This window comes from Alosa sapidissima, chromosome 10 (genome assembly GCF_018492685.1).
Source record: "Alosa sapidissima isolate fAloSap1 chromosome 10, fAloSap1.pri, whole genome shotgun sequence".
In the NCBI taxonomy this organism is placed as follows: Eukaryota; Metazoa; Chordata; class Actinopteri; order Clupeiformes; family Clupeidae; genus Alosa; species Alosa sapidissima.
This window is the reverse complement of record NC_055966.1, coordinates 3,571,416-3,584,135: the sequence shown is the minus strand read 5'-3', so window position 1 is coordinate 3,584,135 and position 12,720 is coordinate 3,571,416. Positions and strand designations below refer to the sequence as shown.

The 12,720-nt window shown below is 42.6% G+C and overlaps 2 protein-coding genes across 2 annotated transcripts; one reads left to right on the top strand and one right to left on the bottom strand.

Moving 5' to 3' along the window:
* Positions 1 to 1,001: 1,001 nt before the first annotated feature.
* On the bottom strand, positions 1,002 to 7,045 carry sec61b (SEC61 translocon subunit beta). Its single transcript, XM_042108085.1, has 4 exons — positions 6,892 to 7,045; positions 6,307 to 6,404; positions 5,744 to 5,848; positions 1,002 to 1,375 (listed from the first exon to the last, which is right to left on the bottom strand). The coding sequence occupies exons 1-4, from the start codon at positions 6,892 to 6,894 to the stop codon at positions 1,288 to 1,290; spliced, it is 294 nt and encodes a 97-aa protein (XP_041964019.1). The 5' UTR covers positions 6,895 to 7,045; the 3' UTR covers positions 1,002 to 1,287.
* Positions 7,046 to 7,351: 306 nt separating this feature from the next.
* alg2 (ALG2 alpha-1,3/1,6-mannosyltransferase) lies at positions 7,352 to 12,161 on the top strand. The gene is made up of 3 exons (XM_042107916.1): positions 7,352 to 7,492; positions 8,349 to 8,658; positions 10,062 to 12,161. Exons 2-3 carry the CDS (start codon positions 8,350 to 8,352, stop codon positions 10,965 to 10,967), a joined length of 1,215 nt encoding a protein of 404 aa, XP_041963850.1. The 5' UTR covers positions 7,352 to 7,492; position 8,349; the 3' UTR covers positions 10,968 to 12,161.
* Positions 12,162 to 12,720: the final 559 nt, after the last annotated feature.

Sequence of the window (12,720 nt, the reverse complement as noted above, 5' to 3'; positions counted from 1 at the left end):
ATACTATACACACTGAAAACCATCCCAGCCAAAGGTGTGAGGTTAACTCAATTATCATATACATAGGACAAAAGGCTATCTGGGTAGAAGCCAGATTAATTTGCATTGAGACATTTCTCAATTGAGAACCTTTCTACCATTTTGCACTAGAATAAACCACTTTGCTGTATCAATCTGAAGAGAAAACCGTTCCTATTTTTTGTTACAACAGATAGCATCAACCAGTAGCCAATCATAACCAGTTTGCTATTTCTGGCCAAGATATCCTCTGATGAATGAATGAATGAATGAATTTGAAATTACTTAAATCAAAGAGTAATAGTCTGAAAGTCTAAAATAGTCTGGTTACGATTAATTTCATGAAACAATACTCAATTACCAATTTACACACCTCTAGTGGCTACGCACTCTAGAATTCATCTGGAGGATATGAATTGGGTAAAAGGCATTGTGTCCATCACATGCCACCAAGTATTAATCGGACTGAACGATTCTGTTCAACCTAGTTGACTATAACTTCTGGCTTAAGCAAACATGTGATGTCCAAGTCTAGCACAAGGTGCACTCAGTTCCCACAATTAGACACAGCACTTTTACCAGGTGAGAAAGTGGTGATTGGGGCCGTCTACGTGAGAAAGTGTGTGTTCACACTGAGACTAATTCATCCAGGTGCGGAGTCTGCAGAGCTGCAAGTTCAAACAGACAACCAGAGACTCCCTTTCCTCCTTAAGTCTGTGGAATGTAGAAAGCCGCAGTAAGCTGATAATATGCTAACAACACATAATTGCTTCAAGTTCGGTATGTTGCATCCTATATATATATATATATATATATATATATATATATATATATATATATATATATATATATATATATATATATATATATATATATATATACATATATACATACACACACACACACACACACACACACACACAGACACACACATATACATATACACACACATACATATACATACATGCACACGTCACACATAATTATAGACCTTACTTTATTGAAAATTATTACTTAACACTGTGTACAAATTATGTCTGCAAAAGAAATATAAGAAGACAAAAATAAAATGGAAGAGGAAAAACATGAGATTCATGATGCGCCTTGACAGGCGTGAGAATATCTTCAGACCCAGGCTAGCAATGTGGACTGTCAGGGGAGGGGTGGCTGTAGGTCTGTCTGACCCCTGGGGCAGGGTGGCGGGTTTGGTCCAGGTCCGATGGCTTAAGAAACGAAAACAGGTCGGGGGGTCGAGGATCACGAAGACGTTCAGGAGCGTGTGTACTTGCCCCAGATGTGCAGCATGAAGACAGAGGCGATAAACAGCAGACTCATCACCAGGACTGGGACTGGCCCTCTGATAGATAGATAGATAGATAGATAGAGATAGATAGATAGATAGATAGAGAGAGAGAGAGGAGGAGAGGAGAGAAAGAGAGAGAGATAAAGAAAGAGAGAAATTAATTAATGGCTGTCTCAGGCTGGATTAGGGTAGCAGAACACATCCCCAAGTCACCAACGCTCTAGCGCTCACAAAGGCTCTCAGAAGAATCTCCACCTTGCCTGAAAGCACCATCACGTTTAAGTGTTTGTCTGTATGGCCGAGTGTCCATTTCTCACTCTTACAGCACCCCCTAGTGGAGGGTAGAACTAGCAACTGATTAACTGGCTTACATTCTTGATTGCTTTGTTCCCGGCAATGGACTTAACATCTAATCAGTACTGTGTTTGCCGAACAAGCATTTGAGCACCTTCTAAACAATGTAGAGCAGTGGTCCCCAAACTACGGCCCGCCACCTCATTTTGGGTGGCCCCCCAAAACATGTCCGTGATATATAGCATCTGGCCCGCAGGGGAGTACGACATCGTCAAACTATAACATCCGTAATTTCCTCCATTCATTCTCTATGGCGGGTCTTAACAGTACACGTGTAATACTCTTTTTGTCCACTGGTGGTTGTCTTGGCACTGTTTCGCATTTACCATCGAAAACGGAATGAAATGTAGGCCTACCTGCAAACAATGTAAGAGGCCTATGCTGACTGCATCAGGGCTCAAAGTATTCTAAAAGTTTATCAATTCATTGTTAATAACTAACTAACTTCTATTCAAGTCATATTTCTGGGACTTCCTGGGATAACTATTTCTATTTTTTATTCACTTGGTCAAATGTTCATCCAAATTCACAATTCACAAAGTTCAGGTGAGTGAAAGTTAGAATGGTGGTCATTCCAGATGTTTTTGCCAGCACTTCATAAAACTCTCATAGTTTGAGAACTTTAAATTATTTGTAGGATATTGCTTGTTCACAACTTGAGCTGTGTATGCAAAGACACAGAGTTCAGAGTTCATTTTAAATAAGATATACTTTTGGGACTCCCTGCTAATACTTTTGGGAATGCTAAAGTCTTTTTATTAGTATTCATTTCATTTCATTTGAGCTACATTTTACACGGCATGATGGCAATATAAAGACAGCAAACAATGGTATTAAATTGCAGTAGCCTATGATTAAATGTAATGGAATATTCAACTAAGGTAGATTGTTGTTGTTCACAGCACTAAGCTATTTATGGTTACTGATATACTCCGAGTCTCTGGCCCTCTCTTAGTGCCAGGCATAGTGAGCTGGCCCTCAGAAGAAAAAGTTTGGGGACCACTGATGTAGAGAGTCAGTTAAAAGCAATAGTCTTAATCATCATTTAATAGTCATAATAGTCACGATCATCTAATTACAGCAGTTGTTCAACTACCCACGGGAAATGCACCCCAGAATGAAGGGACTAATCATTTTGATCCATCTATTTAAAATATATTTTTATATTGATAGGACAGTGGAGAGAGACAGGAAGTGAGTAGGAGAGAGAGATGGGATAGGGGTCTAAAAGTAAACATACAAGTACAGGCATTGATAAACTGGGTGCGTCTACTTTGGTCAGAACCTGCCAAGTGACTAAATGGAGATGTGTTGCAGTGCTCTACCACATTACTTCCTAGGTGAGAGTTGTTCTGTCATTACAGATTCCTCTCTGACAGATGTTCAATGTCTCTTTGTGATAGACAGCTCAGGTCGATTCCACTCCTGACCCAAAGGACCAATCACAGGGCACCCTCTGGGTCATGTGACTGGATTAGCTGCGCAGTTGGAGGGGAAGAGGCTAACGAGAACACAGCTAACGAAGGGCTTTATTAGAACCCCTTCGTAGAGTCCCCCGGGTCGCTAGGCAGCAGCGTAACCATGCCGACTAAAGGCCCACCCCCCAGGCTTTAATTGATGTGACCTTTCAGAACGGAACTTTAATTAAGCACACACACACACACACACACACACACACACACACACACACACACACACACACACACACACACACACTGAAGACTTCAACAGCATTAACAGGCTGGTACACCTTGACCCTTAAACACATCCTCACACCAGTATCCACACGAAGGCATGCACCTACATAAACTGTTCATCGCCAGGAACACACACTCATTTTTACACACACCTACACACGGTTTGTATGGATCAGGAGGTGGCCTAAGAAAGAGGGTTGATATCCTGGCATTAACATTTCATGTTGATCCCCATTCCCATCATCCCCCACTCTTCCTGCATCAATTAAACATACCTGTGTGTGTGTGTGTGTGTGTGTGTTCGTAAGCAAGCTAGAGGATGAAGGAAAAAGGATGAAGGTTTGAACTCATTACAGGTTTTCATAAACCCCTAAATAAATGATTCCTGCAGCACGCCCCATTTACTCTTAGCACACCAGGGACTAAAAACAAGCACCAGTCCAGAAACATATGCAAGAGCAAACGCATTGTTGGAAGTGAATAGCCTCATGCACGCACGCACTAGGACTTTGTATGCTTAGCTAGGCAGCATAGCTATGGGGTATGTAAAGTCATGGAGTTATATACATTCATTAAGCTAAAGATTGGCATGGTGTTATTTCAGTTAGCCTATAAGCTGGTTTGATGCTCAATGAGCTCAATGCAAATCAAACCAGCTAATAGGCTAACTGAAATAACACCATGCCAATCTCTAGGTATGGTGAAGGGTATGTGATTATGTAGAGCTATTTTAATTCCAAAGGCCAAGGGAACTTTATTAGGATGCATAGTATCCTGGATCCATGAAATAACTGGCCTAAAATCTGCCTGCCTCTATGGGAATTTAACATAGGGGTGCCAATACTTATGACCCCTGTATTTTAAGGAAGAACATTTATTTATTTATGATACATTATTCATTCAAAGAAAATTGGTGTCCTAAAAGGTTGGATATTTCCTCATTTTTTTACTTAAGGCATTAAGATCAATTTCCAAAAGATTTTATATTCCTCTTTTTAGTCAACTTTAGCATGGGTGCCAACACTTTGGACCATCACTGTATGTGTTTAAAATTAAGCTAAAATGTCAGATAAAGGGATGAAGATGTGGATAAGTGAGGTTATTAATAGGGGTGTAACAGTACACAAAACTCATGATTCAGTATGTACCTTGCTGTTGAACTCATCACGGTTTGGTTAATTTCCGGTACTGTAAGACATAAGTACTGCTAGCCTAACATTCACTAACAATATTGCTGATGCTCAAAAGATATGAGCAGGGATAGTATTTTGAAAAGGTGTCAAATGTTTTTGGTGTAAACGGACATATGGTCTGCCACCTTATATGTTTGTGTGGAAACTCAAATATGAAACATGGTCCGCATGCAAAAAAAAAACCTACTGTTGATTACTGTAAAAGACAGCATTTGGTACATTCGGAAGACATCTGTATTGAACCTAAACGGCTACAAATCCATGTAGCTTTGCACCCCTAGTGTTTAATCAGTGTGCAGTAATGTTAGTGCCAATGTGCAGTGGTCTGTAGCTTAACTTAAGTGTTCAGGAAGCTAATGTGCTGTAGGAAGTTGGTATTTGTGCACTACGTAATAATTAATTTAAGTAATTCAACATTACGTATTGTTTTGTTACATTTATATAAAAACATGAAGAACCATCTATTCCATACATCACCTACCAAATTTTAACATATAATATTCCTCCTAATTAACTGTTCAGATTTAATAAAATATATATTTTTATCAATTCTTTCTATTAATTAATTTTCTTTCCTTCTCTTACCTTCAATATCCTCAAAACTACTGAAAATGGAAGTGGACTTCCTTGTACTTTACATCACTTATATACTGGAGCCAGTTCAAAATCAAAACGTTTTGCACCATTTTCCTACCTTTTCCTGATCAAACATGTTTAGTGCTTTTGAGGTGCTATCCTATCTACAAAACTCGCCATATTAAGAAGGCACTGAGCACAGAAAATCCACCTAAAGTTATTTACAGATGAGAGATAAGAAAAGTTCAAATGAAAATGAAACCCATATTGAAATTGATTTCCTCAGGCTCAGAACAAATCCTTGACTGCCTGCACAGTGTTCAGAGCACCATTGCTTACATTGAATCATATGCTTTGCAATGTTTTGCCCATCTTGAACTTAACCAAATATACCAATAAATAAATATGAATGTAAAACTAAACATTGTGGCTTCGATGTCTTCATATTGCACTTCATGCATAGAGGACTCATACATGTATCCTACGTATAGTAGGCAGGGCTGTACTGGATGAGTTTATGGCGGTGTTTCGTTCCACACAAATGTAAAATGATGCTGAAGCCACACTTTCAAGTGTGTGTCCAGTAGGGATCCTATACTTACACTTTAAGCCCTGGTGAGTCCTCAGTGTAGAAGCGCCACATGCCTCCTGTCCCTGTTGATGCGGTGGCTCTGCCTGCACTTCGTGTTCCACTGCTGGTGGCTTTCCTGCTCATACACAGACACGCACACACAGACAAGCACACACACATGAATGTACTGCTGCAATATTTATTTTGTTAAAGTCTAGGTAATAGATTGGCTAACATTCCCCAGCATCCTGAGAAAACACATTGATGGATTCCATTTTCTTAGTCACACTGAATAATTACAATGTGCAACCAAATAAGAAACTGGCTTAATAATGTAACCTTCTTGCTCTTCTATGAGTCTTCTTCTCCTTCCCTCTCTTTCTCTCTTGCCATCCATCAATGGCATCTTAATAGGATTAACCAATCACCCAAACAAATCTCTGCCACTAACTGACTGAAATAACGACTTACTCAAGTTAATTATCCATGATTGTCTACAAGGTCTTCGCGTCAGAGTGGTGTCAGAATGTGAGTGTGTTACCAAGATTCTCACGGTGTTTACAACCGTAGTTGACTACATGTGTATGACCTTACCTCTGCCGCACTGTGGATCCTGCTGCCCGGGGGGCTACTGTTTTGCTGGGAGAGCGACTGGACGCTCCAACATTGGTGGCACTAGCAGCGGGACCAGGCTGTGCGAGACATTTAACACAATTGACATATGATCACAAACGACACATATGATCTAAAGAGCCTTTAAAGATGAACTAACGTTGCATTTTAAGCTCAGTAGCACAAAATAAGTTAAAACCGGTCACAGTCAAAATAGCCACGTCTACAATTGGACCATGGACCTATCCAGCTCATTAACCGGCAAGACATAACAGTTCAGATCAGACTAAACCTGTAAGGAGTGTGTTACATGGAAAACAACACCACGCCGCCAATTTCTGAATCCATTAATGAGAAAATAAATGAATAGACACAACGGCTTTAGCTAACTAATAGTCAGTAAACATCCAACGTCAAACGCTGACCAACTAGCTTGGTATTAACTTAGCAAGCTAGCAGCCACTCAGGTAACACCTAAGTCATCGATAGATACATATAAGCAAACACACTGCATTTACTCGACCCAGGAATTGACAACTTATTCAGAAAGAAATCTTAGGTTTTTACCATTCTGGCGATGAAGATATGTTACACAACACAACACAAGCAGGTCTCTTGAAAGCAGACAGAAAGGTCTTCTGTGGACCAAATCAACGCAACTGCTAAAAAGACTTTTTTGATGACGATTCCTTGGGAAAGGAAAGCCACGACAACATACTGAAGGACCCCAGGGCGGTCTTGCATAATGCCTGATAGCAATCAACATTGACAGCTCACTGACTTGAAAAGTGTGACAATTTGTTTTGAGTCAAATGCATTTGACCTCTGTAATTTATTACCTAAAAAAAAGTGAATTTTCCATAGTCAACATTTCAAAATACCTTTATGCCTAGTTTAAGTTTTTAAATGCAAGGCAATGGGTTTACTGGCTCTCACGAAATGTCGTGCTCTGATTCGCCTGTTCTGCACATAGACTGTATATATAGAACATAGACGACATCTTGGCTCAGGCTCCGTCCATAGATTCCGTCCTTTACAACCCTTTTTTTTACTGTCTATGTTTACAACAGCATGGACATTGAGCCAACATGGCGTCCACGGCTTCTGGGATATTCCATTGACAGATTAGTTTACATTTGTCCAGGTGACCAAACCCAAGGCATTCAAGGTGCGTTTCATGAAATTGTTGTTGGTGTCAGCTTTCAATATAACCAGTAACGTTGGGTGTTATGCGGGTCAGTAGTTACTAGAAAACGTGCTTTCAGCTGGTCATATTTCTGTATTGAACAACTCATTACGTTAACTCATCTATCTAGAGGAACTTAGATGTAAATCAATTTGAGATTCCACTACACCAGTTCAGTTCTGGAGGTGATGTGTTGTAGGCTACGTAGGAACTAATGAATCCTACGGTTTGTAAAATTGTCAAACTATACTAACAGTTAACAGACTGATTGGCAAATCACCAGCTAATTTGAGCTAAACGTTTTGTATGGAAATCACATAGGTGTTGGTGTGGGCCTAGCCTATACGTGTAGGCTAACTTAAGGACAGCGGATGTAAGTCATTTTACTGTAAGTCCTTTAAAGGGGACAGTGTCTTGGTGTGCTCTTATGCTTATTTTTTCTTGAGTGTTTTAGTGTGTCCAGTGGAAGGACTGTGTGACTGAGGTGATGTGAGCCTGGACCTCTGCTCATACTTGTGCACGTTTTTTACTTGCTCTCTTTTACACCTTTTGTCATATTAGTGCTTTATGCTAACTACTACAATCAACAAGTCTTATAACTTAACATAGTTTTGTTATTGCGCCTACATTACAAGTAATTTTGCATAGAAGCTGAAGCATCCACTAAAATGGATTTACGTAAACTAACTGGATAGAGTAACTTTTATTTCCATCCATCTGCACAGCCCCAGTGAATTCCATTCGCCCATATAATGAATATCAAGGCAAGGACACGTTCCCAGCTATCATGAGTAGACATGCATTGCATTTTACTGTGTGCTCTCACTTGTTTGTGTAGAATGGTGCGGGTGGTGTTCCTGCATCCTGATCTGGGTATCGGAGGAGCGGAGCGGCTGGTGGTGGATGCAGCAGTGGCCCTTCGCTCCCGTGGTTGCCAGGTGCAGATCTGGACCGCACACTACGACCCCACCCACTGCTTCTCCGAGACATTGGATCTTGATCTTCGAGTGGTGTGTGTAGGAGACTGGCTGCCCAGAAGTGTGTGTGGTTACTTCCATGCCCTTTGCGCCTATCTGCGTATGATCTATGTGGCACTCTACCTGCTGCTTTTCAGCGGCGAAAAGTTTGACGTGGTCTTCTGCGATCAGGTGATCTGTTATTAACATTCACCCACATTCACACAAGGTCCTGCATGTGTAAAATACAGACTGGATGTCATGTTTTGGTACAGTTAAAAAGTTTGTGGTCACTCAGAAATGTCCTTCTTTTCTAGGAATAGGACATTAAAATAACACCTACAGTAATCAATCAGAAATACAATGTAAATACTGTTAGTGTTGTAGATGTCTATTGTAGCAGGCTAATAATGCAGTTTCTTCATAAGCACAGAGAGGCCTATCAGCAACCATCTGTCTGGTGTTCCAATGGTACATTGAGGTTGCTAAACTGAGTTTTATCATTTTAAAAGGCTAACTGATCATTAGAAAAACCTTTTGTAATTATGTTAGCACAGCTGAAAGCTGAAAAGAAGCAATACAACTGACCTTCTTTAGATGAGTTGAGTATCTGGAGCACCAACTATTGTGAACTCTATTAAAGAGTTCTGTCCAGAAACAGAAAAAAAAGTGTCTCAGGCTTGTCGTTCTGAGAATGGAAGGCTATTCCATGTGAGAAATGACCAGAAATGGCCAAACTGAAGATTTTACAATAATGTGTGCTACTCCTTTCACAGAAAAGCATAAACTGGCTTTAACCAGAATATGAGGAGTAGTTGGGGCAGGGGGGCAGTACACCACTGAGACAATTAGAGTGTCTAGTCTGAGAAAGAGATGCCTCACAGAGACTGACTGCTTTGTTTCATAATGCCCTCAAAACGCCAGTGTCAATGTCAGCAGAAGCGGTGACCTCAGGATGCTGGCCTTCTTCTCTGAGAGTTGTGAAGAAAATTGCAATGCCATATGCTGTGGATGGTGCTTGATTGGCATCACTGTCCTTAGATTAGTTTAGATTAGATTAGATCCTTTATTAATCCTTTAACAGGGAATTACAGTGTCACAGCAGCTTCAAGACAGACATAACACCATACTTTGACTCAAATATATCCAGACATAAAAAGTTAAAATAGAAGAATCTGCCATCTACAATAAGAGAACCCAGGTGTGACCCAAAGCTCAGCTCTAAACTATACAGTAAAACCATGCAGGGAAGAAGCAGTCAGCTGGTATTCTTTAGAGTAGGATGGAAATTGCTAAGTGAGCCCAAACTTTTGAACAGCTCGTCCCATGCCAGATAAGCAATGCAGATCAGATGCACTCAAAGATTCGTCTGGGTTCACCCAGGTTAGTATTCTGCCCATGTCATTTGTGGATGTCAGAAACAAGCACTCAGTCACTCAGTCCTCAGACACTGACACTGTGGAATCTCCAGTCTGTAGTCTGTAGAGGGTCACTGTTTGCTCCTGACAGAGCAGACAAATAGATGTTGTGCAATAGACAAATATCTCTAATGTACATGTAGTCTTACTCTTTTGGACTCTCTGGCCCTCTCTCAGGTCTCAGCATGTATTCCTGTGCTGCGTCTGGCGCGCCAAAGGAAGAAGGTTCTCTTCTACTGCCACTTCCCTGACCAGCTCCTCACCATGCGGCACTCTCTGCTGAAGCGCTGGTACCGGGCCCCGCTGGACTGGCTCGAGGAGACCACCACCGGCATGGCCGACCGCGTGCTGGTCAACAGCCACTTCACCGCCAGGGTCTTCCGCCAGACCTTCCCACGTCTGCGGGACGTGCACACCGACGTGCTCTACCCCTCCCTCAACCCGGTCTCCTTCGACATCCCCATCAACGAGAGCCTGGACGGGCTGATCCCTGAGGGCCGAAGCCTGGTGTTCCTGTCCATCAACCGGTACGAGCGCAAGAAGGACCTCCCCCTGGCCCTGCGGTCACTGGCATCGCTGCGGGAGCGCCTTGGTGAGGGCGACCTGTGGGAGAAAGTGCACCTGGTCATGGCAGGCGGCTACGATTCGCGCGTTACGGAAAACGTGGAGCACCACAAGGAGCTGCGAGCGCTGTGCCGCTCATTGGGCCTGGAGGCCCATCTGACCTTCATACGCTCCTTCTCGGACACGCAGAAGGTCAGCCTGCTGCGGCGGAGCGTCTGCGTGCTCTACACGCCCGCCAACGAGCACTTCGGCATTGTGCCCGTGGAGGCCATGTACTGCGGCTGCCCGGTCGTTGCCGTCAACTCGGGCGGCCCGCTTGAGTCCGTCGCACACGGCGAGACTGGATTCCTGTGTCCGGCCACCCCGGAGAGCTTCTCAGCGGCCATGGAGCAGTTTGTCCGTAATCCGCGTCTCAAGCAGGAGTTGGGCCAGGCCAGCAGGGAGCGGGTCATCAAATGTTTTTCACAGCAGGCCTTCACCGAGCAGCTCCACAGGCATATCCTCAGCCTGACCCAATGACGCCATGGCAACCAACAAAGCCAGGACCCAACAAAGAGGATAACGTCGACCAAAGCCACAGCTGTTCCCATAACTCACCACAGGGGCATAGTTGACACCACAGGAGATGCTGATGGCTGATTCGCGTTTGCTCCATCATCTTGACCCAGTGTGCACCCAGTGCTTTTTTAATTGGTGATATTCTCCAAATAATAAAAGCTTCAAATAATATATAGTCACTTTTATAAAAAAAATATTTAACTTGCTGCAAGACATCTTGCAAGAATTGAGGAATTGGGTTTGAAATGTTTACCACAAAGCATCCTAGGGAAGATTTAGCTGGATGTGATATTACAGGAAAATCTCAAAAAGACAACTGTTTGAAATCTCTTGATTTACTTTTTGGACCTGATGGATAATTCTGCTCTGAAACTTTGTCCAATTCTTTGTATCTTTCTAGGCACTGGTATGTTTTTTTTCTATCTGGAAGGTGTGTGTGAAGGAGAGCGAAAGAGAGAGATGTGTGTATTCATCTGTATGTCTGTCTGTGTGCATACGCACTGAATTCCTATGGGACTAGTGTAGGGGAACAGACAGGCTGGTGGAATCTCTCCCCATTAGGGACAAGAGTAGCCACAGCAGCAGAAGGGACAATAGCCCCCCCCACCCCCCCTCCAACACCCCTCCCCACGCCAACCTCCTATTCCACTCTGCTCCCGCAAGCACGCGCTGCGCACCTAACGAACCGTCTGAGTCTGCCTAAAGAAGCCGTCTGCACATCGATCCCTCCCGTCTCCCTGCCTCACGTCAAGCCGCACCCCTCCCCCTCACCCGGCTCCCCGTCAGCCATTAGAGCTGCTGGCTCGGAGATCGATAGGGGGGAATTCTGGTGGTCCAGTGGGCAGTCGGGGGTCTGGGTCGATGGGAAGAATGGAACGGATGTTTGTGGCGGTGACTGGCCTGGTTTGTTCTTGCAGAGCATTCCTGAAGAAGTTTGGGTGTGGGCGCTGAGTGCACGGCCTGTAATGGTGGTTTGGAGTTTGTTACTTGTGTGCTTTCTGTCTTCGCCTCTCCCCCCTGATAGATTTGTTTTTCTGTTTTGATGCTGGGGATCAGGGGTCATGATTAAATGAGACCACATATATCTGAGATCTGAATGTATTGGGGACCGTACTGAATCAGAATGTGTGCATTCATTAAACTTAAGCTCTGAAAGTTTTGTGTTTGTGCTTCGTTGTCTGTATTCAAGTCTTGAATGAATCCAATGAGATATGGGAAACAGACAGAGTATAGACATTTAGAGACCCAGTAGAAACAGGTGAAAACTCTAGAAACAGTAGGCTTCAATGGAGTTCTTAATCAGGTGGTTTAGTTACAGTACATTCTGATGTCAACAAGATGTGTACTGTGAAATGACTAAATAGCAGATATCTTTCAAAGGAATGGGTTAGGTCGTCATTTCTTTGTTACTGGTGAAAAGACAGTCCAAACCATTCTGTTTTCTATTGCGGCTGGAACATGCACCGTGTGGTCACCTTTTAACACTTATAAATTACTCATGAGAGAGGGCAGACAAGAATGGTCAAACCGGTTCAGGTTGACAGGACAGTAACATTAACCCATTTAAGCCCAAATTTTCCCCAGACATACAAATATACAAATCATGTGTTATTAGCAACCCTTTGAAGAAATCAATAATTTTTTATTTTTTTTAAATGTAGAAAAGTAGATGAAAAAGTGAGTTTTATTACCGGTCACAATTGTGATAATATGC

Excerpts from the sequence above, each read along its gene's own strand:
- alg2 (XM_042107916.1), top strand. The coding sequence starts at position 8,350 with ATGGTGCGGGTGGTGTTCCTGCATCCTGATCTGGGTATCGGAGGAGCG. Across the intron at positions 8,659-10,061 it reads ACGTGGTCTTCTGCGATCAG|GTCTCAGCATGTATTCCTGT; the intron begins GTGATCTGTTAT and ends GCCCTCTCTCAG.
- sec61b (XM_042108085.1), bottom strand. Across the intron at positions 5,849-6,306 it reads GGATCCACAGTGCGGCAGAG|GAAAGCCACCAGCAGTGGAA; the intron begins GTAAGGTCATAC and ends GTGTATGAGCAG. Across the intron at positions 1,376-5,743 it reads GACTCACCAGGGCTTAAAGT|AGGGCCAGTCCCAGTCCTGG; the intron begins GTAAGTATAGGA and ends TCTATCTATCAG.